The sequence below is a fragment of the Branchiostoma lanceolatum genome, chromosome 2, assembly GCF_035083965.1.
Source record: "Branchiostoma lanceolatum isolate klBraLanc5 chromosome 2, klBraLanc5.hap2, whole genome shotgun sequence".
Lineage (NCBI taxonomy): Eukaryota > Metazoa > Chordata > Leptocardii > Amphioxiformes > Branchiostomatidae > Branchiostoma > Branchiostoma lanceolatum.
This window is the reverse complement of record NC_089723.1, coordinates 16,047,191-16,071,636: the sequence shown is the minus strand read 5'-3', so window position 1 is coordinate 16,071,636 and position 24,446 is coordinate 16,047,191. Positions and strand designations below refer to the sequence as shown.

Below are 24,446 nucleotides of genomic sequence, written 5' to 3'. Positions count from 1 at the left end.
ATAGCTAAAAACTCAGAAAAACTCCTACAGCTATCAGCCCTTCTTTAATCTTTGTAAACATTATGAAAGTTTCAAGCCGGCTGATCGAGTTACCTGCGCTTTCTTCCAGCGATAGAGACGTCACATATTTCAGTCCACCAATCACAGCGCACGTCTCCGTCGCGTTACGAAAAACCGACCAATGACATGCGAGTCACGCTACTTGCGAGATTTCAGCTAAGCGTGAATTTGCGAGATGTTAGGGTTAATGGCGGGGATCGCAAGGATCGCACGACGAAGCGGCTGTTGGAAGGCTTGAATCGGCGACTTTTTTTTAACACATTCAGTGCAGTTACCGGATAAAGTTACCGTGGAAAACATAGAAGAAAAAAGGACGTCTTTATGGCGTTCTTCCATAAAGTAGGAAGTGAAATTCTTCATTATGTTTGGTAATCACAGGGCGCATACGGGACAAGTGTTGAAAAATTCTGTTTTATTTTTGCCGACTTATTCTGTGTATATTTTTGCGGGACGTAACGTTGGATACGTATTAAGAAATAAAGTTTTGTTGTGCTAAATCTTATCTTCTTTGCCGATTGTATACAACTTGGAAGTGTAGCTTGTGCGTGAACGTTCGATCTTACCGCGATGACGGCACGGCTCCCCCAAAATTAAGCCTGACAAACCCCTTGTGTAATTTTTCACCGAAAGAGATGTCATTAAATTAAGCTTATCCTACCGGGAAAATTTGCCCCTCAAAATACAGGAAATTGCGTTTCAGAGGGTCTAGATTTCTAAATTTTCCGGGGGATTGTCACGCCTTCGGCGCTCGATGTGTCTTTCCTACAAACAAAATTGAAATGACGGGTAAAAATTTCAGGCTGGCCGGGAGTCTGATTTTGCACCTTGGAAAGACAAACTAACCTCCTCAACCGACACAATCCACACCTTTCTTCCATACTTAACGTCGCCGGAGTGTTTTTAAACACCACCCTTGTTTAACTTAAGACATTCTCGTATCTGTGGTATGAAGCCATAGCTGAGGCAACGAGCACATAGCGCTCCCTAGCGGAGTTTAGAAGATATACAGGCACCTGTTAACCGCGCTTGTCGTGCGTGGCAAAAACATGAAACTGTTTCGTTTCCCCGTTTCGTTTACCAAAATTTCATTGTCACCTGGCTGTGTGTTTTTCGTACAACACAAATGTTAAAGGGACATGATTTCAAATATCCCACGGCGATCTGAATTCGTATGTATGACCACATTTGGTCGCCGATGTTGTAGATATTGATTAGTATCTCAAGTAGACGAGCAAAACAAATTCCCACATTCTACTTCTTGGATAGACAGGTTAGCTCATCAATGGTAACTTCATATTTCTAAAAAACACAACATATTCAAATGTGATGCTAGTTATACATGTAATAGCAATTTGACAAACGACATTTGACTTTTAACTCGCTGTACAGGATATGTAGTAGCAGTACACTTCAACAAAACTGGGACCATCCATAGGATTTGGAAGGGTTATAATTATGGGAGCGAATCACCGACTGAATGTAGGTCAGGAGCAGAAAGTGATGTTAGGATGCCGAAAATGAAAAGACGTTCCAGTATTTTATCTTCTTTCTCAAGTCCTCTTCAAATGACATTGAAATCCATCGTTTTAATTCACTTGCAATCTGGGCTCCCACTTTTGTAATACAGGTTTATATATTGTACGATAGGAATAGATAAAGAATGATAGAGTGGAATATCATCTTAATAACACGAGTAAGTTTACAGAAAACAAATCAAATGCCGGTGTCCTTGAAAAATTCGGATAATGATTTCCCAAATTCAAAATCATTATCATCTACCTAGTTTACATGAAGCGTACCTTTATCAAAAATTGTTTTCGACTGAAAACAAATTCCTAAAGCAATGAGGATACTATATAACAAATGTTACATACGATCACAGTCACCCATCAAAAGTAAACATATAAGGCATCACAAGAGACAATACCTGACACTTGATGACCCTTGACAAGTACTCTGCCGTTTTGTGCCCTTCCGGTTGAGTAATGAGTAGTTGTAAATGTCTGTAAACTTTCCCAACGTTGTCTTTAGTGAAGACAACTTATTTCCGTTTGTTGTCTGGTCAGGTGGACGCTATTTCATAGATTACGGAAAGGATGAAGGGAGTGGCCCCAAAAGGGGTGTGGCGAGTTTAAAGGTCAGAGTTGAATCATGGGAAATCGCAATTTCCCGCGCTTTTTCCTAGATTACAACACGCATGCGCGTTACGAAATTCAAAATCAAAATGGCCGCCGGTCGGCTGAAATAATTCTAGCGGTTTTTCCTAAATTTCTAGCTCTATTTTCCTTCTCCGTCGACTGCTATAGACACTCGCCATGTCACAGGAAGGTGGATCGTTTCGCGTGGTCTTCCTAGTCGACATCAGCCCGGGAAAGGACGGCGCTGCCGAAGAGGAGAAGGTCTCCAACGCGCTCAACTTGTCCGCCTTGAAGATTCTCTCCCACTTCGCTCACAAAAATGGACAGACGAAAGACAACATTCTTTGGGGTTACAAATTCTTCAACTCCTCGGAAGAGAGAGCTCCCAGGGACCGCTTCAACTTTCGCGAGTTCGACAGTAAGCTTTTCGAAGCCTTCGAGACCGAAGTGACCGGTCGCTTAGAGCCTCCATGGTCGGGGAAAGAAAACGAAGTAACCGAGAGTAGCCAACGGGCTACACAATTTTTTTCCTCAGCCGAAACTTTTCGTACAGCCTTGTCCGAGATAACGTACGAATTCAACTGGGACATGCCGGATATAAGCTCTCCATGTAAACCCGTACGGCCCGCTATCAAACTCCGAGGAAAGTCGGGAGCAAGGACTCCACAACTAAACACGATCAGCTCCACGATCTCAAGAAACTACGTGTTTGTGTTGTCTCCTTGTCCTACGACGTCTGAAGATCTTGTTGAGTTCGTGGGGAGTTGTAGGAAGGGTGGGCTTAGTGTTGAAGCCGTCAGGAACGCGATCCTACCTCCGCACGTCTACAGACAGATGGCGGAAACATGCAGGATACGGCTATACTGGGTCGATTTACAGTCTTTCACGAAGAGCCACAGAAATAAGCAACAGGTACACTGTAGATTCACTTAATTTTAGCGGGTACTTAATTTCACCGTAGGAGAGCAAAGGAGCCTCTTGCATTATTTTAAGTTCGCGATTGAAACAATTTCTGTAGTATGCTAGTACGTAGTACATTGGAAACTAAAATTTGCGGCGTCATGATTTCGCGGTTGAGAGCTCATCAGGAACATAATTTTGCAATAATAAAACCATCGTTAAAGCCCCCCTCTCACTGGACCTGCGGCACCCTGGTGGCTTCGCTGCGTCCTAAATTGGATTTGTGTTACCCTTGACTTTATAATGGTGATAGCATTCAAAACGTACAAGTATGACCAAAAAGACAACAAAACACACAAAGCTTAAAAAGATTTGTTTTTTGTCAATTCGATCGGCCGCAGCGACGATGCCAGCGTGCTGCGGGTCCAGTGAGAGGGGGGGCTTAGTATTCCAAGATCTTCAGTATCGGTGAAGGCCTACGCTATATGCCAGCGATCAGTTTTTGTTTACATCCAGGGTATTTGACAACTGGTAGACAAAATGATGTTGGCAGATTAGATTATTAATTAAAATGTAAATTAATCTCCTCATAAGGTTTGTGTATTAATCATAAAAAATATCCATGCTCTTTCGGACAGTGATTTGTGTGTGCTGTAAATCACTTTAATATAGCGGTAGGAAAATATAGCGGTTGGGGGAAAATAATGGAGTAGGTCACAGCACTTAACTTAGACAGTGGGAACAAACATTACTGTCTCAAGTATTAGTGATCAAATATTAGCGATGAGGAAATTTTAGTTGTTGACTAGTGACCGTTAAATCAGCTAAAATTAAGTTACAGTTGACAAATCAAGAATTAATATTTGATCAAATTTATACATTTTCGCATAGTAGATCTAATTCCTGCGTTTCTTTAAAGATTCGTTGGAAATACTTGGACCCCCTGACAGTTCAGACCCAGTTGCAAAGAGAGAGTACATGTGTGTAGTTGGCATGTGGGCGTGATGGTGCAGATGGTGCAAATTCTGTGATGTCCTTCTGGTAAAAGTTAGTAGAAGTTTGTATTAAAAGTTGTTCTTGTCGCAACAGGTGGCAGACCAGATCGGAGTGGATCTGTTGTCACAGGTGTTGGAAGGACTGAATGGCTGTGTCATCCCCGGTAACGCACTCTTACAGCTGGGGAGTCATGTGACCAGCAGTATCCAATCACTGCATCCGATCAGTAAGAAATCCAGGTATGAGCCACCTAACAGATCATTGTATTTAAAGTTGAGTTATACTTTCTTTTCTTTTTCTTTGACTTCACCGAAGTGAATGAAGTGAGTTTTTTTTTCTTGTTTGTGTATTTGTTTCTGTTGCTAATAGTAATATACACAATGCAGCATTGCCATATACTATTTTCAGTACTGCTATTTTTGTCTGTGGGACTGGAAGGCCACAAAGCAGTATGGGTAATGGGGTGAAGTCTGCCATCTCTGATTGCCTTGTTCAGTATTGGTTTTCAACGATTGCGTTCAATGAAAATTCAGACAGCATTCAAGAAAACGTTTTTACTCACTTTTCATATCAGTGAACAGAAGGCAAGTGCAGACCGCCATGTTGGCATCCCACTTTGCGTTTCAATGGATTGTAGCTCAAGCGTACACAGAATTTTGTATTCTGTTAACAAATTTTCCTCAGGTATTCTCTTCCGTCAGGGTCAGAAGATTCTTTGGTTTAAATATCCGAAAAACCTTGAGCTATGATTAACTGAAATGCAAATAGGGACACCAAGATGGCGGCGGACACAGTGATGACATCAAGTGAAAATGAGTTAAAAATCAATTTTTTCTTCACATTCTCCAGTACCACCGGTGAGGATGCTGCTGCAGTAGATGTTCCTGACTTCCCCCTGACTTCATCTTCACTACTTGAGTATTACACAGCCAGGAGTTGGGAGAGACATGGGATGGATGGGCAAATATCTGCTGTGTTGTGCAATGGTAAGATGTCTATTACCTTGCAGGGGTTTTCTAGAGAAAAAAGAGTTAGATGGCATTGCAGTCACTGTGGTAGAAATACTTTTTTCAGTGTTCTGCAATATTGCAGAATGTCAAAATTTTGTTCTGCAATTTGGAAATATTTTCTGCAAATACATAAGCCTCCATACTACAACCTTCTTTATTTATCTATATAGGAGTTGTATAGGGGTTTGGATTCGAACCAAGTTTGGGGTATGGAATTAAAAGCCTCCACCCTGTTTGCGAAAAGCGTTGAACCGTAAATGATTACATTTTTGTTGTGGTTTAAAACTTTAATGTTCACAGTTTTCGCGGTGACTGCTTAACCACACACTTAATTAAAACTGCAGTGGAAAGGCTTGTTCTGTCTTCTGCGCTCCTATCCCGTTGTTTCACCCGCGAAATTAAGTCCCTTTGAACTTAAAAGCATTTTCAGTAGTTCCCAGTCTGACCATAAAGCCATTCTTTCTTTGAAGGAGGAGACAGAGAGGCATTCTGTTCCTTTGAGCTGCAGCCGATGTTCTCACCACAGAACAGGTCAGTACTGGGTTTGTAATCTACACCCTCATACCTTGGAAGTTCCTCTCCTTTTCTGATTTTTTAAACAGACATTGAGGTCTGTCACAGTTAGAGCTGTGTACCTAAACAAATGTTAGGTACAGGCACAGGTACACAGGTTTAGGTACAGGTCCGGACCTGTATTTGTACCTGAACTACTAAGTCTTGTTTAGATAATGGTTGATTTTCAATAATAGATATATAAATGAATATGGACAAAAGCATATTTGAACTGATAACATCAATATTTAATTGCGCTTGGTATTATTTTTTGTGAAAACACGGATGAAATTTTTACTCCTGCCTTGCAAATGTGTTTTTCTGTGCTGCAGTATAGTATAGTCTATAGATGTGGATTCAGTACACTGTCACAGTAATTTCATGTTATTTATCTGTCAAAGTTGCCATCCCCGGGCCCTGATCTGTCATCACAGTCACTCAGACTTGACCTGATTAGTACCGGTACTGCAGGGTTCCAGTATTTTGGCCCTTTACCTACATGTAATTGTACACAGTACATGTACCTGTACACAGCTTTAGTCACAGTGACTGTACTCTTTTTATTTTCTCCTACAGGATACCAGCTGCACATTCCATCCTTTCCCAAGGTCCCAGCAAGGCTGATCACTCTGTGCAAGCTTTATCCATTGAATGGAATGGCAGTTCGTCCTCACAGCAGCTCACATGTAGTACAACATTACATGTGGGTTCATCTCAGGGTCAAAGAGCATCTCAAGGTCAAAGGTCAAGCGTAAGAGGTCAAAGTGCAGGATGTAGAGCAGACCTGATGTTGATGGTAAGAGGAACGGTAGAGCGAGGCTGCTTGCCGCTGGCGTGCTTCCATCCCACGCACGCCTTCACGTGTGTTGTCCACAAGGAGAGTTTGAGGACGTCTGCTGAAGCGGGAGGGTGTCGTGTTACACTGGAGGCCCTGCTACTGGTGCTGTCTCGAGAAGGGCTGTCTCTGGTGGGTGCAAGAAGTTTGTTTGTTTGTATTGCATACCCAGTAAACCGCCTCATGGTGTAACACACCAGGTTTGTACTGAACAGTACAAGCTGCATATCCGGATAGATGAGAAAATGAGAAAATATATGCTGTAAAATGAAAAAAAATATTTCAGAAAACGGATGCTAATGTCACAGAATGCCAAAGTCGATTCCAAAGTCAAAGAAGTTTTCAAATAACAAAAATGAATAACCTATATTTTGTCGGTATACCATACTCTGTGTGTTTAATTTTGTTGCGACGTCCTTCCTACATTGTCCTAACCATGTAGATTTCATAAGACAACTTTTTTTTGCCAATTTTATTTTTATTTGCACGCTCGCATCAGTTTTGGGGTTCCCAGAGGATGTCATCCATACAATCAAATCAACACGGCCTAAATGGAGTTGCAGTTTTGCATCACAAAACAGTATCATCACAAGATTTGCCTAAATGCAAGGAATGTACTATTACATGTACTAAATATTTTTGCTTCACTGTTAGTGTTACTTGACTGTGTCTTCTGTTCTGGCAGTAGTTCATACACTAATGTGCTGCCAGCTGCACTAACAGGTGTCCTGTGTTCTTCCAGGTTGTAGACTTCCATGACCCCTCAGCCCACCTGCCTGTAACAGGTGTTCTACAGCCGCTCACCGCTGCCTCTGCTACGCTGACCGTGGTACGCTCGGACATGCTCCTCACACTCGAGAAGGTCCTCGCTTTCCCTAAAGTCAGCGGAAAATCATCGAGCAACTCCGAACGCGTGGACTCCTTCGTGAAAAGATGCGTGTCACATTTTTTAAAGGAAAATGGAGAAGGAGAGTCAAATGATCAGTCAGTAGCAGGTAAGTCCACATTGTAGGCCTTTGAGTACATTGTAGATGTCTCTCTCTGTTTTTAACAGTTAAGATCACACGAGTTTGATTTCTTGGCTCTTGGATTCTTTGTTTAATTTTTCTGATTTGAATATAAAATAAAAAAGATCAGATGTATACAGTTAAGAAAATGAATCGACCCCATCATTCTGTGGTTGTCCTTTCATTTTTGTGCAGTTGCTACAACGTCGTCTAGCAGTTCTGCATTGTTCGATCCCGGCTCAGCAAGGTTTCGGCTGAAAACACTCGAACCCTGGTACAAATCTGCGCCCAACTCCGGGACCAGTGCCACCTTCATTCAACAGCTGTCCAGGTAATGGAAAGTGAACTTAAAGGAAACCCAAGCAATATTAGGGCCCGAAAATCGGATTTGAAAGTCAATTTATTTAGTCATTTCTATACATGATTAGTTCAAACAACACAGTCACAATGTATAGGGACATCTATGATGCAAAAATACGCTGTCGCTGTGACGTGAGAACTCATTGAAAATTGTCGCCAGGGTATTTGTAGGCTCGCGAAACTAAGGGGATCATCCTACGACACGTTTTTGCACGGTTTTAAAATGCTCAGAATATGAAGTTATTACACAAATGTGCTGAATACTGTTAGTAAATGTCACTACCATAAAGATTATGTCAGCTGTATGTTGTTTTTGTTTTAGACTAGCTGTATTGTATGATAGCTAATGTAGTGAACAGAGTTTCCCAGTACATCATAAATGTGCATATTATTGAATGTTTATTCTCTCATTTTATATTGTTTTGTAGTACACAAATCATACCTCACATATGTGATGACATTTTTTTGTACAAATACTGTCAAATTGTGTGGATATTGTGTAGAAGATACATCTAATACTTTTTAACGTTTTAGTCTTCTAGAATCTTCTTTTTATTTCATATCTTGTCATCAGCATTCCAGAGGATATACCAGATGAGGGAACACAAGAACCCCAACTGTTAGAGCTGCTACATAAACTCTACACCAACCAACTCATTGGTGGGACAAAACCTCAGCAAAAGGGTAAATGTACTATTCTTACAACTTGAGTCCTTTGGTAACAAACAGTACTGTAGAGCTTCTTCAGCGGCCATGTTGGTGTCCCTATTTACATAAGTGTTTCCAGACATGTAAAGATCTTCAGAATCTGACCCTCTCAAAATAGCCACTTTTCAACAAAGGGCTCGAAATACTGGATGCATGGCCGCACTTTTGTGCACCCAAAATTAGAGCTGTGTACCTAATTTTTGACTGGGTGTACCAGTGCACCTAGATATTTTTGTAAGCTATAAGTTAGAGGTACTTTATTTTTTACACTAGTATAAAGATTATTCTTGAAATCTAAGAATCAGAAAAAGCAATACAACCTTTGTTGTACATTGTTTGATGTATTTACTTGTTTTAAATTTTGAAGTTAGCTATAGAATTACAGATTCAACTTCTTGTGGAATAGATAAAAATTACATTCTGATGACATTCTACTTTATTTTATGTTGTTTAAAACTACTTCACAATGTTTTGAAAACAAAAACTTATCCCCAGTTGTTGCCATTGTGTTTTGCTCTACTACAGTGAAAGATGTAAACAGTAAGGAAGACAGGCCACCAGACCCCAGTAGTGTCGTGAGTCGTCGGAGCAAGAGGCTCCTGGCCAGGATACCCAGCTTCTCCGACAGCCTGTCTGCTAGGGCCAAGCAGATCGTCGGTCTTAGCTACAAGGTAAATGTTAAAACATTCCTTCATCCCCTCTCGAGTTATCCTATTCTCAAGTCTCCAACATGGGGTTCCAAAACAAATTGCTAGAGGGCACACCTGTACATCTTTTTTTTGGAGCCCAAAAGCTATCTGTGCCTCTAAGTTCCACTGCAGTACCAAAGAAAGCCGCATTGGGGCCAATAATTGACCTTGCCTTTCATTTTGCCAACAACTACTAACAAATTAACTTTAGGTACAAGGCTTTAGGTACGGGTCCGGACACTGTACCTGTACACAGCTTTACTAATAAACCAAATATGATTAATTAAGATCCATTGACAACTTTTCGAATTTGTGTTTTCTTTGGAATATTGTGGAATTTTTAGACTATTTTCAAACCGAATCCAATACCGCACTACGGGCTCCGCCCTTGAGGAGTTGCCAAAAATGTTGTTGGATTTGTAAATTTTGATTTGTGTTTAAGTGTTATACTAATACAGAAGTCACAGAGTGACATTTTCCCTGTGTAAGTTATTATTGATATAGCACTTATGTACTGTATAGTAGAAGAGACTGGATATAATGTTTTTGTCCTGATATGACATGGAGGGCTTACGGAATACTTATCTCTCTTTCTTTAATTATAAGAAACATGAAGAGCAGAAAACCAAGCCTAAGGAGGAGGAAACAACTGAGTCACAGTTGGACAAGGAGAAACAGAGAATCATGGAAGAGAGGAAGGAAGTTATGAAGAATGTCACCATCCCTACTGGTATATACTCATAACAATAAAGCTTTCAAACCTAGGAAGAAGTAGTTTTTGTTTGGCCCTAGATTTATTTTGGAATGGTAAACTTATGGCGGAAACATTTGAGTTAGTACTGTAATTGCATTTAAGTTCGTGTGGTTTTTATTTCGCACTAAGGGTAAAATGGAGTGTTCGCAGTGGTTTTAATTTCGCTGAAGTGCTGTAGTCACATACTGCTACAGTATTGGACAAAAATAAAACCTGTGGACAAAAATAAACCTGTGAACATTCATGCATTACAGTATCACGGTTAGCATGTATTACACTAACTCTTAGAACTTTCTTGTTTACTATGGGGAGAGTGCATAATTTTTTTATGTGGAAACTACAGGATGCTTGGAATGAAGCTTGTATTTATGTTTTGATATCTGGATATTTGTTGAGATTAAAGCTTGTAGACACTTGCTGGCAAATTTTCTGTCGTATGCCATATGACTGGAAAAATGGGGAAAGAAAATGAAAATGGTGTCAAAACAGCAACATATTTCCTATGTCCGCAACATATTTGCTATGTCAGATTTTGTTGTGGAGAGGCCATCTTGAAAACCGGAAAAAAACAATACAGCACATATGGCACATAAGCTACATTTCAAGATTAACAGTAGCTTCATTCATGCGGACGCTCTTACGAACATTGACCTCTGACATGATGACATAAGCATTATGTGTGTAGTTAAACCATGAAAAGTCTATTCATTTACTTATGGATGGGGGACAATTTTTTCACATGTTTTGATTTTTTTGCAGATTTTACTGATGAGGACAGCCTCATTTCACAGCTGAAGGAAAATTACAACCAATGGCTGGAAGAGGTAAGAATATGGATATAAAATTTTGATTGGAAATTTCATATCAAAATATCAAAAATCACTTAATAAACAACAACAAAAATCATTCCATCTTTTGACTACAGTGAAAGGAGAACACTAAATGTGTGATTGCAGTAATTCTCTTGTTGTTTTGTAGGATAAACCGCTGCTGCAGTTCGTGCAGAGTTCTGTGCAGGTGGCGCTTCATTACGTCAAGTCACAGGGTACAGACGATCCAGAGGTGAGGGTCTCTCTTGTCATGAAAAGTATAATATAAAAATTACTTGATATGAAATTCATATTAACTTACTAGTACATAGTGGCCTTGTTATTAGGGATGTATACTTATACCACATTGGATTGCTTTGGATGTGTGCGCCTCCTAGTGATTCACAGGAATACTGCACAAGGTACTCCATCCTAAACAAGGCCTAACATGAAGTATAATTACGATGGTAAGTATACTATGTACATCTAAGCATAGCCTCCAATTATTATGTAACTGCTGTAAGTAATTAACGCATAATTGCAAACCAGTTCAGCTTTGAGTAGTGTGTTCTATAAAAACATAAAATGGGTGTTTTCATTAAGTATTAATTAGGAATAGTGTGCTAGTATCCAAGAATAAAGGAAGTGATAGCAATTGAACCACATGAAGGTGGAACAAGACTTATGCTCAATTTAACGCATTAAGAAATAGAGAATACATTTGGGCTTGAGACTGGCTTGATCATAATGGTCCCTGGAATAATGGTATGCTCTATGCCGGGCTATCTCCAGCTTTCAATGTTGGCATGTTCCACTAATTTTTTGGGGTGGAGTTTACCAGTCGCAGGCCATGGAAGGCATTAACCGTGGTAAATGGTTGGGGTGTTGCAAAGGAAAAGGCAAAATTTGATGCAACTGGAATCTGGAAGCCCATGTTTAACTTATCAATTTTCAATGTTAAATCTGTCATTTTAAGCTTCTAAAAATAAATTTTGATGCCATGAAGTTCAGATTTATGGCATGACCAGGTGAAATTGGTTTGTTCCCACGAGATTTTTTTTCGTCCTGGGACGGTGGGACGGGTCCTGGGACGGAAGGACGGGTCCTGGGACGGAGGGACGGGTCCTGGGACGGAGGGACGGGTCCTGGGACGGAGGGACAGGTCCTGGGACGGAGGGACAGGTCCTGGGACGGAGGGACGGGTCCTGGGACGGAGGGACAGGTCCTGGGACGGAGGGACGGGTCCTGGGACGGAGGGACGGGTCCTGGACACAGCCCTGGTTCCATGCACATGTATCAGATGACTTCAGCTTACACTGACTTATCTCCAAGCAGATGTTTGGGGGTGAAATCATGACAGTTTCTAAACACTGGACCCCAAGATCTCAATGCTATTAGGCTTTGTAGATGTTTTATAGTTTCAATTATTGATTAAACCAATGAACACAAACTGGAAATGTTGGCATTCCCTTAAATCTTTAAGAAGTTTTGAAACAAAAGAATTGAGCACAATGTCAAAAGCAAACCCTGGTACAGAATACATAATGTCCATCAGAATAACAATGAATAACACACAAAGTGTCAAGATATTTCAGACCACCATAATTATTGTTAAGCATGTGTTAAGCCTCATACATCCTTTTGTATTGAAAATAGAAAATGTTTCGTAAACCATCATAACAAATTATTATACAAGACTAGTACACAAAGTGTAAAAATCTAACTCACAAATATTACAAAAGTATCATCCTTAACATATTAGCGCTTCCAGTTTTCATATACAATTCAACAGAATCAAATGTGATCCGAACAATGATACTACATGTAGTATATTGGGGATTTTATTTGAATAATCATGATGTAAAGGGGGGCAAACAGATGTGTACACACCTCAACAAGTTACCCTCCCACACTAAAGATAATGTGAACAATATGGGTTAGTAAAAATCAACTATACATTCATGTATGTCCTACAGTATAACCTAATGAGTTAAATCACTTCATGTTGGTTGACATTTGCTGATGTATCTACAAAATAATTTCCTAAAAAATAACTACAAAGTTTGTAACATAAGACCAGACAGTGAGACTGCAGGCTGGTAAAGTTTGCTCATTGCTTAAATCAGGTTCAGTAGGTGGGAAATATGGAGATTGTGTGGTTCCAATTAGTCACTACCAGCCGTCCCTGTGTTGCCATGACAACAGCCAGTGGCGCCCTCATGTCTGTAGTGATGTGTTTGAGGAACCTGCCTGTCTTGTCAAACATCTCCACACGTTTGTTTCCCCAGTCTGCCACGATGATGTTACCTGCCCTGTCTGTACAGATGCCACGGGGTCGCTTCAGCTGACCTTCACCACTTCCCTCACCTCCAAACGGGAACAGAAACTGTCCGTCCTCGTTGTACACATAGACACAGTGATTGTTATTGTCTGCCACAAGAATGTTCCCTTCCCCGTCCACAGTGATGTACCATGGGTGCTTCATCCCCTGCTGCTGACCCACAGTTCTCACGAGTTCCAATCCACAGTAGTAGCAGGTCACACATTTTTGTCTCCTTCATCTGAATTACCTCACGACTCAGGTGAAAATGAGTACCTAGCTTTAGTTAGGGACATCCTCTGGGATGGGACGTAATGCCAAAGGCGCCTTGTTTGAGCAGAGCCACGCCTTGAGCATGTTAAAGAACCCATCACACGTTAGTTAGAGTAGGGGTCTATCCTGGTATGAGTAGTGGGGTCATGTGGCGTAATGGCAGGGTGTTCGGCCGAGAAACCAGCGGTCCCGGGTTCGAATCCCCTGACGCCACCAATCTTGCGCCCTTGGGAAAGGCACTTTATACGACTTTCCTCACTCCACCAAGGTGTAAAAATGGGTATATTGTTCTCTGTACGTGGCACTGTTAAAATAAGTTATGAATAACTTGAGTGCAGTGCCACATTGTCCTTAGTCTGTCCAAAAGCGAAGTAAAAAAAAGGAAAATTAAAAAAAAAAACCTTATCAGTCTGGTCTCAGGAAGCTTGTACTTAATGTACAAAACTGGTGTGTTACGCCTTAGGGCAGTTCACTGGTTATGCAAACAATCAACAAAAACTGTATTAACCCAGTCTGAAACCGTTTTTCTTGCTTTTGTTCTTCAGACCTACACCAGGCAGTTGTTAGAAGACAAGTTCCTGTCCAAAGCCAAGGTCGTCAGAGACAAGTATAAGAACGCCAGCGGCCAGTCTGAAGTACAGATGAAGATCAGAGAGTGAGTAGTTACCTCCAAGTGTACAGAGAGATACACTCTGCGCTTTGATGATGGTACAACATCTGCATGTATTGTAATAATTGCACAAAGTACGAAATGTACTCTAAATGATAAAATTTTCACTGGTTTTATCTCCCCTGCAAAATCATGTCACAGGTAAAATGCGTTGTACTCCTACTACTATAACAGTAACTGTACTGCAGAATCATATCAAATTGCAAACTAAGAACTGTGAAAACCTCCTTTTCTGTCCTACAACGAAATCAAGACCCTTAAAATAAATGGATTCACAGTAGCTATCCACCTTTGTCACCTGTACCTATTAGCTCCCTCTAACTTTTAGCGCTAGTATTGCAGGTTTCATGACGTACAGTTGTGCCCCTCTGACATACCAGTAGAGAGAAGGTACTGACATCATGTATTGTACATTCATTGATTGGTTTGTTGATTCACAGGTTTCAGCTGTTGGCGTTGTTGCGGGTGGAGCTGTTCTCAGCGCTGTCCGACCAGCAGCTGATCCTGAACACGTCAGGGGATTCTCACAAGGGCAGGAGGGACAGCACCGAGGAAGGTCAGGGCAGCAAATATCATATATCATCTCAATATTGTAGTGTTTGTATATCAATCATTCGGTCCTAACACCTTTCTCATGTGGCGGACATGATAGAATAAAAACGAGGCCATTGTGGCAAATATTAGACCGATCCTAACTGTCAATCGCAATTACCAGTTCAGCCAATGATCACAATCATGATGATTAGAGAATTGACCAATGAGGAAGTGGCTGCATGTCCGTCAAATATCTGCATTTCTATTTTTATTTCACATTTCTACGTTTTGACGGAGGAGGGTGGAGACTATGGGATCGGTCAACGACGTGGCTCTAAATTGCTGCATCTTTTTTGTGCATCACACAAGTTATGATATTCATAATTGGACATCATTTTTGAAAACTTAGTGTGATTTGGGACTTAAACTAAATCTGTGAATTATTGTTGTCTGCCTCATTAGCCTTCATTCTATCATGTCTGCTGTGTGAGAAAGGTGTTTTCTCAGGGCTCGAAATACTGGGTGCATGTGCACCTAAAATCTGTGCACCTAATTTTTGTGACTGTGGGTGCACCAGTGAACCTAGATGTTTTTGTAAGCTATAGGGTTGAGGTACAATTGTACACAAGTATATAGACAGAATATTCTTGACATCTAAGCATCAGATAAAGCAAGTTAACCTTTGTTGTACTTTGTTTGATGTATTACTAGATTGAAATTCTTAAGTTCGCCATACAATTTCAGATTGAACTACTTAAGAGAGGCAGCAAGGTTTGTTAATACGTTTTGCTGACATTATACCTTATTTTATGTTGTGCGGTGGAAGGAGAGGGATGGGCTCTTCCTTCCAATACTGTGCCCTAGACATAGTAGATAACAACCCACTGCCCCTACGGCCTCAAAAAATGATTGTCATCATACGTTAATTTTATGTTTTTTTAAGTGCTGTTTTCCATCAACTGTTTTAGATGGGGATGACTCAGATGATGAGGATGATCTGAAGTTGAGTGAAGAGGAGGAGGAGACAGTTGGAGAGATCTGTGATCTTCTCAGGCCCATCTCTTTTGCTACTGAGCCTGGCTACCTGGCTTCTTTACTAGAGGAGCAGTTTGTCAACAAGTAAGTCAATGTGTCAAAATAAAAAAGAAACATTTCAATAAAAAGCTTTCATTAGTAACTCACTTATTATAAGACAATTTGCAGACTTGATATTTTAATTTGAAAGAGGTATATTTCCAAATGTCAAATAAACTCACTTTGCAGACTGCCATCTTGGTGTCCCTATTTGCATTTTGTAGCTCAATTATGCACAGCATTTTGTATTTTATTTGCAAGTTTTTAAGCAAACAATCTTTATTGACACAACAAAAGTACAGCGACTTTCGTAAGGTCTTCTACAACTATACTGTACATGCACACAAACAAGTGTATACAAAGAAATTAACCTACATACAAGTACAGTATATAAATGATTCAACATGTCAAGTTTAACATGTCACTTACACTTCTAGTTTAAGTATTCTACTGGCATTCTCTTCTTTAAGCTAGAGACATTGAGAGGGTCAGAAGATCCTTAATTGTCTGAAAATGCTTGAACTATTGTCCACAGAAATGCAAATAGGGACACCAACATGGAGTTCAGCCCCTATAACCTTGTTTTGGAACTGCAGGGGCATTTTTGTCAGAAAATTTGGAAGCAGATAAATCAAGTAGAATTGATTAGATTTTCATGATTGGTGTTTGAAGGTAACTGAGCTCAAGATGTTTTATAATTTGATGCAAATTATGCAAATCAGTACTTATTTTACATATTTCCTTCTATAACCACAGCTATGTCCATAACATGGAGAGGTTGTTGAAGGGGGTTTACAGAGAGCTGGGTCTGACCCTGCCTGACCTGCTGGCTCCAGGACTAGACGAGAAACACGACCTCCCCAACAAACTCTCCGTTGGCCCTCCCACATCTGTCGCCTCTGCTGTGGACTCGGCGTCCTCTGTCAGCTCCCAGAGGTACTGCAGGAAGATCCTGTGTGTGTATAATTATGATACAGTAATGGATTGGAAAGGCAACATTTGTGAGCGAATGCAGGATATTTCCCTCTCATCCCTCCCTCCCCAGTGCAAAAATTGTCTCTTCCAAAATCACCTCTGTGCAAAAATGTCTTTTGTACAAAAATGAACCATTCTAAAATTTGGCTATCATAGGACATTCTTTCATGGAGCTCTGAGTGAGTGAGTGAGTACATGGGTGGTTGTGTGTGTGTGTGTGATTAGGGTGGTTGGTTGGGTAGGTGAGTGAGTGAGTGAGATACTGTAGAGTATCTTCACTTTCTGACACTTTTTCTCTTAAATCAGGGGTTCCAGACGGTTTGTGCGTAACCCCAGCTTGATGGATGCAGGACAGAAGAAGGCGATCCTGGTACATGTAGCTCCTGCAGACAAGGCGAAGAAGGTACCAGTTCATACCCTCTTATTTACATCTTACATTTCCTAAGATAGGCCCTTGGGCCTGTCAGGCAAGAGGACGATTTCTTTCCAGTCAGGTCCAAGATAGCTTTCCTTTTTCCAGTCCTCTTGGTCTCGGAAAACCCCACCTCAAGTCTGCCCATTCTATGCATGTACTTTGTTAATGTCTGTTGTATGCTGCCTTTTCATTTTTTTTGCGGTCTTTCTAACAGACATTCACCCATAGGGTTGTGTACAAAAGCAACTTGGATGTTCTGTTGTCTTCTATACTTTTTACTTGTCCCAAATGTCTGAGGGAATATCTTTCAGTATATTTTTTATGTTATATGCCTAAGATATAAGAAACGTACATGTGATTCAGATTCTGTCTGAGCTTTTGTTTCACCCAGAATGGTGTAGACCACTTTCATTTCTGTTTCATGCAGTCTTCTGATGTCTCTTTTGGTCAGTACACATGAATCTGTACCTTAGGTCATGTAGTATACATGTACATGACAAAACAGCTAAGAATGCTACACCTACATGTATATGTATGCTCAATGTTGTTGTGACTATGTCAGAATTTATTTCATAATACAACTTCGTTTGCAACCAAATGTTTTACCCAGCCAATGTTTCCCTGACCATCTGTCACCTTCCTCAGGGCAATACTGTAAATGCAGAAATGTTTGTGGGGATTTACATGTAATTTCGCGGTATGCAGAAAATAGAGTGTTTGCGGTTGTTTTAAGTACATGTTTCAAACAATAGCAGCGCTACAGTCACACAATGAACAGCATTTCGCGGTGGTTTAAAGTTAGCAGCAAAGAGTTCACCGCGAAAACCGCGAACATGAAAATACAGCGAACATTTCTGCATTTACAGTACTCACTGGTTGTACTTCACACTACAATGTTGACAAATCCTTGTATTGTGGCATAAACCTCCCTGAACTTCTTCTTTCAGAGTAAAAGGAAAAGAAGAAAGTCAGGCAGTACCAGGAAAAAGCGTTCTGATCCTGTTGTTGTCAAAGAAGAAGGTAAGAGTTATGTGAATTTTTTGTTCCACATGTAGTAGAGAATCTTTAGCGCTTTTTTCTGTTTCCCTCTTTAGAAAAGGTATGCAGAAATTTTTGTGTAAACAACCCATTTGATGGGATAAAAGTAGTAGGAGCCAAGATATGTTCCGAAAAACAGTTATAGTATCTTTAAGCCTTGTTTTGTGAGACTTTGACACCACTGTATTTTGTATCAGATGTAAGTGAAGTGAAGAGAGTGCGTAGGAACCTGAGCATGTTGATGGACGGCAGCCAGTCCCCCAGTAAGCTGTCCCGCCGAGCCTCCATGCCCGCCCCCAGCGCCCCCAGCCCCAGGAAAAGTCCACGCAGAAGCAGCACCAAGAAGGTCACCACTCCCAGAGGTACGCTTCATTGTATGTCAACAACTCAGTTATAGCAGAGTTTTAAAGATGCTTATTATATAAATTGATATGTGATACCACGTTCAAAATCCCTATTTACGTACGCACTTTTTAAACTTTTCAAGTCGCAAGCAGGTGCTCCAAGCCGACGCCAAAGTCGGGGTGCGTACGTTAGGAGGGGTTCTTCCTCGAAAAAATCGCATATCAGCTTGAGAGTATGGTACATCTTCATGCAAATGAAGTATGGAATGCTACCACACAATCAATCAGTAATAAAGAATAGATAATACATAATATTATAAATAAATTGTTTGACATTTTCTACCCAGAAACATTTTCTCAGTCACCCTTTAAGTTGGTAAACATCATCGGAAGGGTGATCATGTCAACCTCTAACTATCCACCGAAATGCTGGAGAGGGGGTGCGTACGTTAGGAGGGTTTTTCCCCTGAACGTTTTAACTCACTGAGTCAGGCCTGCAATCGTCCAAATCGGGGGTGCGTACGTTAGGAGGGGTGCGTACGTAAATAGGAATTTTACGGTACTCAACTTGATAATGTTTTAGACTTTCTTGGTTGTAGACGTATAAGTGTGCAGAGTGAAAAATCATTCCTTTTCGTACATGTACTGGAATTGAAATGTTTCCAAAAGACATGAAAACAAGATCTTGCACCGGTGTGACTGGATCAAACCTTACAGTCAGGTCTTACGCAGTTTATGCTTACTGTGCAAAACTGGTGTGTTGCAGCTTCAGGCGGTGTACCTGTTATGCAATGAAAATGCAAGCGAAAACTAACACACGAGTTGTCTCTACCAACTATGCAGGTCGCCATGTACTGAAGGACAACACAGTCGAGGAGACTCCTGCCAAGAAGCAGCTGTCGAACGCCCTGTGGCAGAAACAGGAGCGGGCGCGTCTCAGGGCCAGGACAAACTCCGAGGTGTTCGTCGTGGGAGAGTCTCCGGTCAAGCCGCTCACTGCACCAGGTAGGGATCTCCTTCTGTCTGGGAACTTTTCCAGTCGTGTAATTCACTTTATCTTCACGGTAGCAAAATTTCACGGTGAAAGGAAAATGGAGATTTTCACCAAACTTAAACTTCACAGTGGCGGCAAGTGATTTACAGAACATATATGTTAAGGAATCATAAATAATTACAGCAGGTTTTTTCACAGTGATGATAAGTTCAGGGTACAGAGGTGAGTGGTTCCCTCTCAAGTTCTTTACACAAGTTCCCAATGAAATGTTACCGGTATCAGTTGCACAGACTAATCTGTAACTAAATTAACATTAATGTATAATGTGTAACGTAAAACATATAAATTAAATTGAATGATCTTGAAACACTGGTCAGTTCAAATTGGAAAATCCAGAAGCAATTTGGAATCTTCAGCAATATCAGATATGTGCCTATAAGTGTGGTATAAGCTGAAAGCTCTCTTCATCATGAATGTAGTCATGTAAAAATTATTAGTCAGTGATGTTCACAACTTTAGATATGATTGATTGAAAATGCATGTGAACGATGTACTCCTAGGTCAGTACATATCCAGCAGTATTGAGTTCACCTGGGTTTTTACAAACAATTGTGGGCTAATTGTTCCTGTCACAGTGGGCAATGACACCTCTAATCACCAAGCCCATTGAACTCAAGCCCGCCCATTGTACTGGAAATCTGGTGATTATGCAAGTGTATTCAACTGAATGGAAGGACTAATTTTCTACTCATTTGCATGGCATTCATTAGGGTGGATCATTGTCTGTCCACTATCAGGCCGGTATGGGCCAAGTCTAACCTGGTCTGGGGTGATATTGTGTCGCCAGGTCCAACTAATGATAGTATGGGTTAGGCAACTTTCTAAAAGAAATATCTTCATAGCTTTCCATGTTATGACCAAATTAAAGGCACCAGAATGTGTGGGACATCATGCTCTTTCAAATGATATATGAAACTTAACTGTAAACTCAGTAGAAAAAAAGTTGGGAAATTCGAATTCCAAGATGGCCGCCTTGATATCTGGAAACTGAACCTCCGGATTTGAACTGACTAGTGTTTTGAGATATGTTTACTTCTTTCCCACAGGTACTGAACCATTGAGAAGAAGTCCTCGGAAGCATGTGTCTAGTTTCAGGAGACGGCCTTCCTTCTACGACCCCAGCAAGCGTTCTCGGTACGTGGTGTCCGCCCAGAGAGTGGCCAAGAAAATCAGGGGTCACAGCACCTCACCGTTAAAGATAGACTTCACTTCTCCACGGAGAACGCCCAGAAAGTCTCCTGGCAAGCTCCTCCTATCAGAACTGCTGGGAACTGCAGGGAAGGACAGTCCCAGGAAGAAAACTCCTGAGTTGAGAAGAACTCCCAGGAAGACTGGGCGCAATGCAGCCTCAAATGAAGCGATAGCAGTACTAGAGACACCGGAGAAGAACTTCAAAACGCCTACAAAGAGAAGCAGTCGCAGCACTTCAAGACAAGCGTCTTGCAGTACGCCATCGAAGGGTCAGGGGACACCTTCAAGAACTTTACGGACCCCAACAAGAGGACAGTCACCTTTCAGATCACCATCCGCCTCACCACCACCGACAGGAACGCCATCAAAGCGACGGAATCCAGGGATCGATAAAATGAGCGTAACGCCTCAGAAGATGGTCGGAAATGCAACAGACTCTCCAAGCAAACACCTTCGGTCAATGAAAAACACCTCTGCCGCATCTAGCCATGAAGAATCAAGCTTACATTTACCAGGGCCTGACTATAACAGTGATCTGCTGATGACCCCTTCAAAGAGAGTTAGGCTGGAACTGATGTCCACGGGATACTCCCCTACTAAAACCAATCAACCCCCTCCTGCGTCGGCAACACCCAAAAAGGGAATCCTGAAATCTCCCTGCAAAACGTTCCTCCTAAACACAGGTAAAGATAACGCTGACATTCCCAGACCGTTCCTAGATGTTTCCTCGTCACTGGGAAATGAAGCGGAGTCGCTCAACAAGTCTCCTGGTTTCAGCACGCGGTCCAAGCTCCCGGACACTCCACCACAGGGCGGTTCAACCGTCCATTTCTCTACCTCGCCAAAGGATGCTAAAACGAGAACTCCAGACTCCATCAGCAAGTGGCCCCGGAAGAAAAGACCCACGGACTCATCTCCTGTGCAGAGCCTGAGCACACCAAAGTCTAGTACCACTCCTTCACCAAGAACCAAGACACTGGTGGGAAGGCTGGAAACAAGTTCCACACTAAGAAGGTCACCGAGAAGTAAGAAGCCCAGTAGAGCAAGAGGGAAACTGGATGTAGGTGAAGGAACAGAGACGACTGATTTTTTGGATGATATCAAGGTAGTGAGTAGAATGGTAGAAGACGTACCGACTTGTGACCAGGCAGAGACAACTTCAAGTGGGAAAAATAAGATCCCTGCCACCTCGCCTCTTTCAGCGAAAGGTCTTCTCGCCCTTACGCAGTCTCCGATATTGACAAACATGTCGTCGCGTAGAAAACGCACACCTCCAGGATCTTCTAAAGTCAAGAATTTAAGATGCAGCATAAGGTCTCGGTCTAAGTCGCCAGCTTCGAGTAGTTGTAGTCAGTCTTCACCAAGCAAACTACAGCCAACTGTGAGGTCGACTGGAGGGTGGTCACTGTCCAAGGAAAGAAAGAGAAAGAGAAGTGGAGGACAACAGACAGACAGTGTTGGCTCCTTTGAAAAGGATGTCTGGGAATCTATGAGAAAAAAGAGTAGGACTGACTTTGGTAGTAGTCCAGAGGAAGGTTTGAGAAGTAGGAAGAACAGGCTAAGCTTGAGTAGGAAGAAAAAGTTGCAGATGGAGATAAAAGGCAAGTCTGACAGTCAGGAAGTCGACATGGATGCCAGTGCTTTGTCGTCTGATATATCCTTTGCTGACGAAGATGTGTTTTATTCCGTGGACACTTCATCTGGAACAAAGGAAGCTGGAGACAGGACATTTGGAAGCGCAAAGCCTGAATCAAGTCACAACACAACCAGTAATCTCCAATGCACGCCACCAGTCAAGAAGAAATATCCCTCAGGTCCCCTCTCTGCACATGGTCTGCTGAAGTTAACACAGTCACCGCTTCTAACAGCTAGACATACCAGTAACAGTCCCAAGACGTCCGCAAGAGGGATATCCACGTCTCGGAGTAACTCATCACTTCAGTCTGAAGACATGATCGATTATATCTCGCCACCTGCAAGTCCCCATGGGGACAGTTTCTTTGGATCCTCTCACAGAGAATCATCAAACAAGGTCAGACCAACGTCACCCTCACCTAGCTTTGGACATTACCTCTTGTCATCCTCCCCTCCAACCAAACCAAAAATTTCCTCAGCAAGGAAAATGTCACCACAGAGAACTTCATTCAGGTCAGGAAAGTGTCCGGCAAAGTCCAAGGTTTTGCAGAAGTCTCCAGTTACATCTTCAACTGTTTCAAGTTCTAGCTGGTCTTCTCCACGTAGGAACAGTGATAGTCAAGGAAGCACGACTTCATCTGGTTCTTCGAGAAGCCCGAGGCTATGTGTTAAGACTCCTCCCCAGTCCAGTAAGAACATTAGGTCTCCTGCTTTAAGGAAGTCACCGAGAAATATGAAGAAGGTTGGCGTGAAGAGAAATTTGGGACAGCTGTACAGACCAAAGGGAGAAGTGACACAGGAAAATGTGAAACTGGGCAGGAAGAAGTCTGTTCAGAGTTTGTGAGTTTTTAACCTTCTCCCTGCTGTAGGTCCGTGTCCACAAATTTGTGTCGGTCACATACAATGTACGTCAGCATTGTGCAGGTTAAAAGACATGTAAAAGAATGATTTTGTATATACCTGCAATACATATAGTATGCTTAGATCTCATTGGATGTCTCAGTAAAATGTGAAATGTACACAATGCCAAATGGATGAAATTTTGACAGAATTTTTACTTACTTTTGATGGACAGAAATAAAGAAAGTTTGTTTCATGGAGATAAGTTCAGCTTTATTGCTATAATCAGTTGCTTGGGCACCTTGATTTTCTCCTTAATTTTTATTCTGACCAATTATACTTAGCTGAGTGTAGAAGACTTTAGTAATTTTATTTTAAGTTGTAAGAATTTGTCTCTTGAATATGTATATTTTGACTATTGGGCTGTCAATTTTATTATTTTCCTTGCAAACATTTAGACCATGTGTATGGCCTCTTAGATAGGGTTTTCAGTATCCTTATCAAAAGCTTGTTAAATGTGTGTTAGAATACTTAAATTTCATAAAGAGAATGAGAGGATTGTAAACCATTTTATACCTCACATTCTGTATGCTTTTAGATTATGTATATTTTTTATGTACAAATGTAGTAAGGCCAAGGGAAAAAACCCAACAAGCTAGACTTTTTTTTGTCGTTGACCGCTGGTAAGGGACATAAAATTTCTTATCTTATATCAGTGATCAAAATATCATAACAGACTTCTTGTATTTCACACTCAGTTAACAGACTAAAGCTTTGAACAGTTGATGTAAGAATGTGTAGCACACGTTTATCTATTCTGTATTAATAACAATATCATGTTGAAAATATCTGTGTCCCTAGACTGTCTTTGTTGAAAAGAAAGTCTAAAAAGAGAATACCTAAATGTACCGACCCTAATTTTTTCAGGACCGTAATTGGAAACAATTTTTTTTTCCTTGGCCAAATTATATTGTATGTTAGTCACATTTTCTTTATGTTAAGTTGGGTGAATTAGGTTGAGATTTAGTATCTTTGCAATACATGTGTATATGATTAGCCACTTATTGAAACCAATTCTCCTCAGAGTATTTTAGTGATCATTACTGAAACAGATGTACATGTTGTATTAGAAATTTTGAGATGATTCTTGAATATGCCATTAAATGTTTTCCCCCTACAAATGTCAGTCTGGTCTATACCTTGTGTAGAAACTATTGTAGAAAAAATAAAGATTTGTTGTACTATCAGTTACTTGTTCAGTATCT

General features: G+C 41.1%; 2 protein-coding genes across 2 annotated transcripts; both read left to right on the top strand.

Annotated features, from left to right (window-relative positions):
• Positions 1-2,375: 2,375 nt before the first annotated feature.
• On the top strand, positions 2,376-14,127 carry LOC136426871 (treslin-like). Its single transcript, XM_066415592.1, has 13 exons — positions 2,376-2,690; positions 4,170-4,333; positions 4,944-5,080; positions 5,575-5,635; positions 6,233-6,623; positions 7,234-7,486; positions 7,694-7,829; positions 8,433-8,542; positions 9,092-9,237; positions 9,862-9,985; positions 10,769-10,833; positions 10,988-11,071; positions 13,957-14,127. The coding sequence occupies exons 1-13, from the start codon at positions 2,376-2,378 to the stop codon at positions 14,068-14,070; spliced, it is 2,100 nt and encodes a 699-aa protein (XP_066271689.1). The 3' UTR covers positions 14,071-14,127.
• Positions 14,117-24,428, top strand: LOC136426870 (treslin-like). Its single transcript, XM_066415591.1, has 9 exons — positions 14,117-14,130; positions 14,462-14,637; positions 15,584-15,734; positions 16,446-16,625; positions 16,971-17,067; positions 18,027-18,099; positions 18,315-18,479; positions 19,305-19,466; positions 20,562-24,428. Exons 1-9 carry the CDS (start codon positions 14,117-14,119, stop codon positions 23,183-23,185), a joined length of 3,642 nt encoding a protein of 1,213 aa, XP_066271688.1. The 3' UTR covers positions 23,186-24,428.
• Positions 24,429-24,446: the final 18 nt, after the last annotated feature.

Bases quoted from the DNA above. Each gene is read 5' to 3' on its own strand.
- LOC136426870 (XM_066415591.1), top strand. The intron at 15,735-16,445 runs GTAAGTCAATGT...CTATAACCACAG, and splicing joins GAGGAGCAGTTTGTCAACAA to CTATGTCCATAACATGGAGA. The intron at 16,626-16,970 runs GTACTGCAGGAA...CTCTTAAATCAG, and splicing joins TCCTCTGTCAGCTCCCAGAG to GGGTTCCAGACGGTTTGTGC.
- LOC136426871 (XM_066415592.1), top strand. From the start codon at position 2,376: ATGTCACAGGAAGGTGGATCGTTTCGCGTGGTCTTCCTAGTCGACATC. The intron at 4,334-4,943 runs GTATGAGCCACC...CACATTCTCCAG, and splicing joins CCGATCAGTAAGAAATCCAG to TACCACCGGTGAGGATGCTG. The intron at 7,830-8,432 runs GTAATGGAAAGT...TCTTGTCATCAG, and splicing joins TTCATTCAACAGCTGTCCAG to CATTCCAGAGGATATACCAG.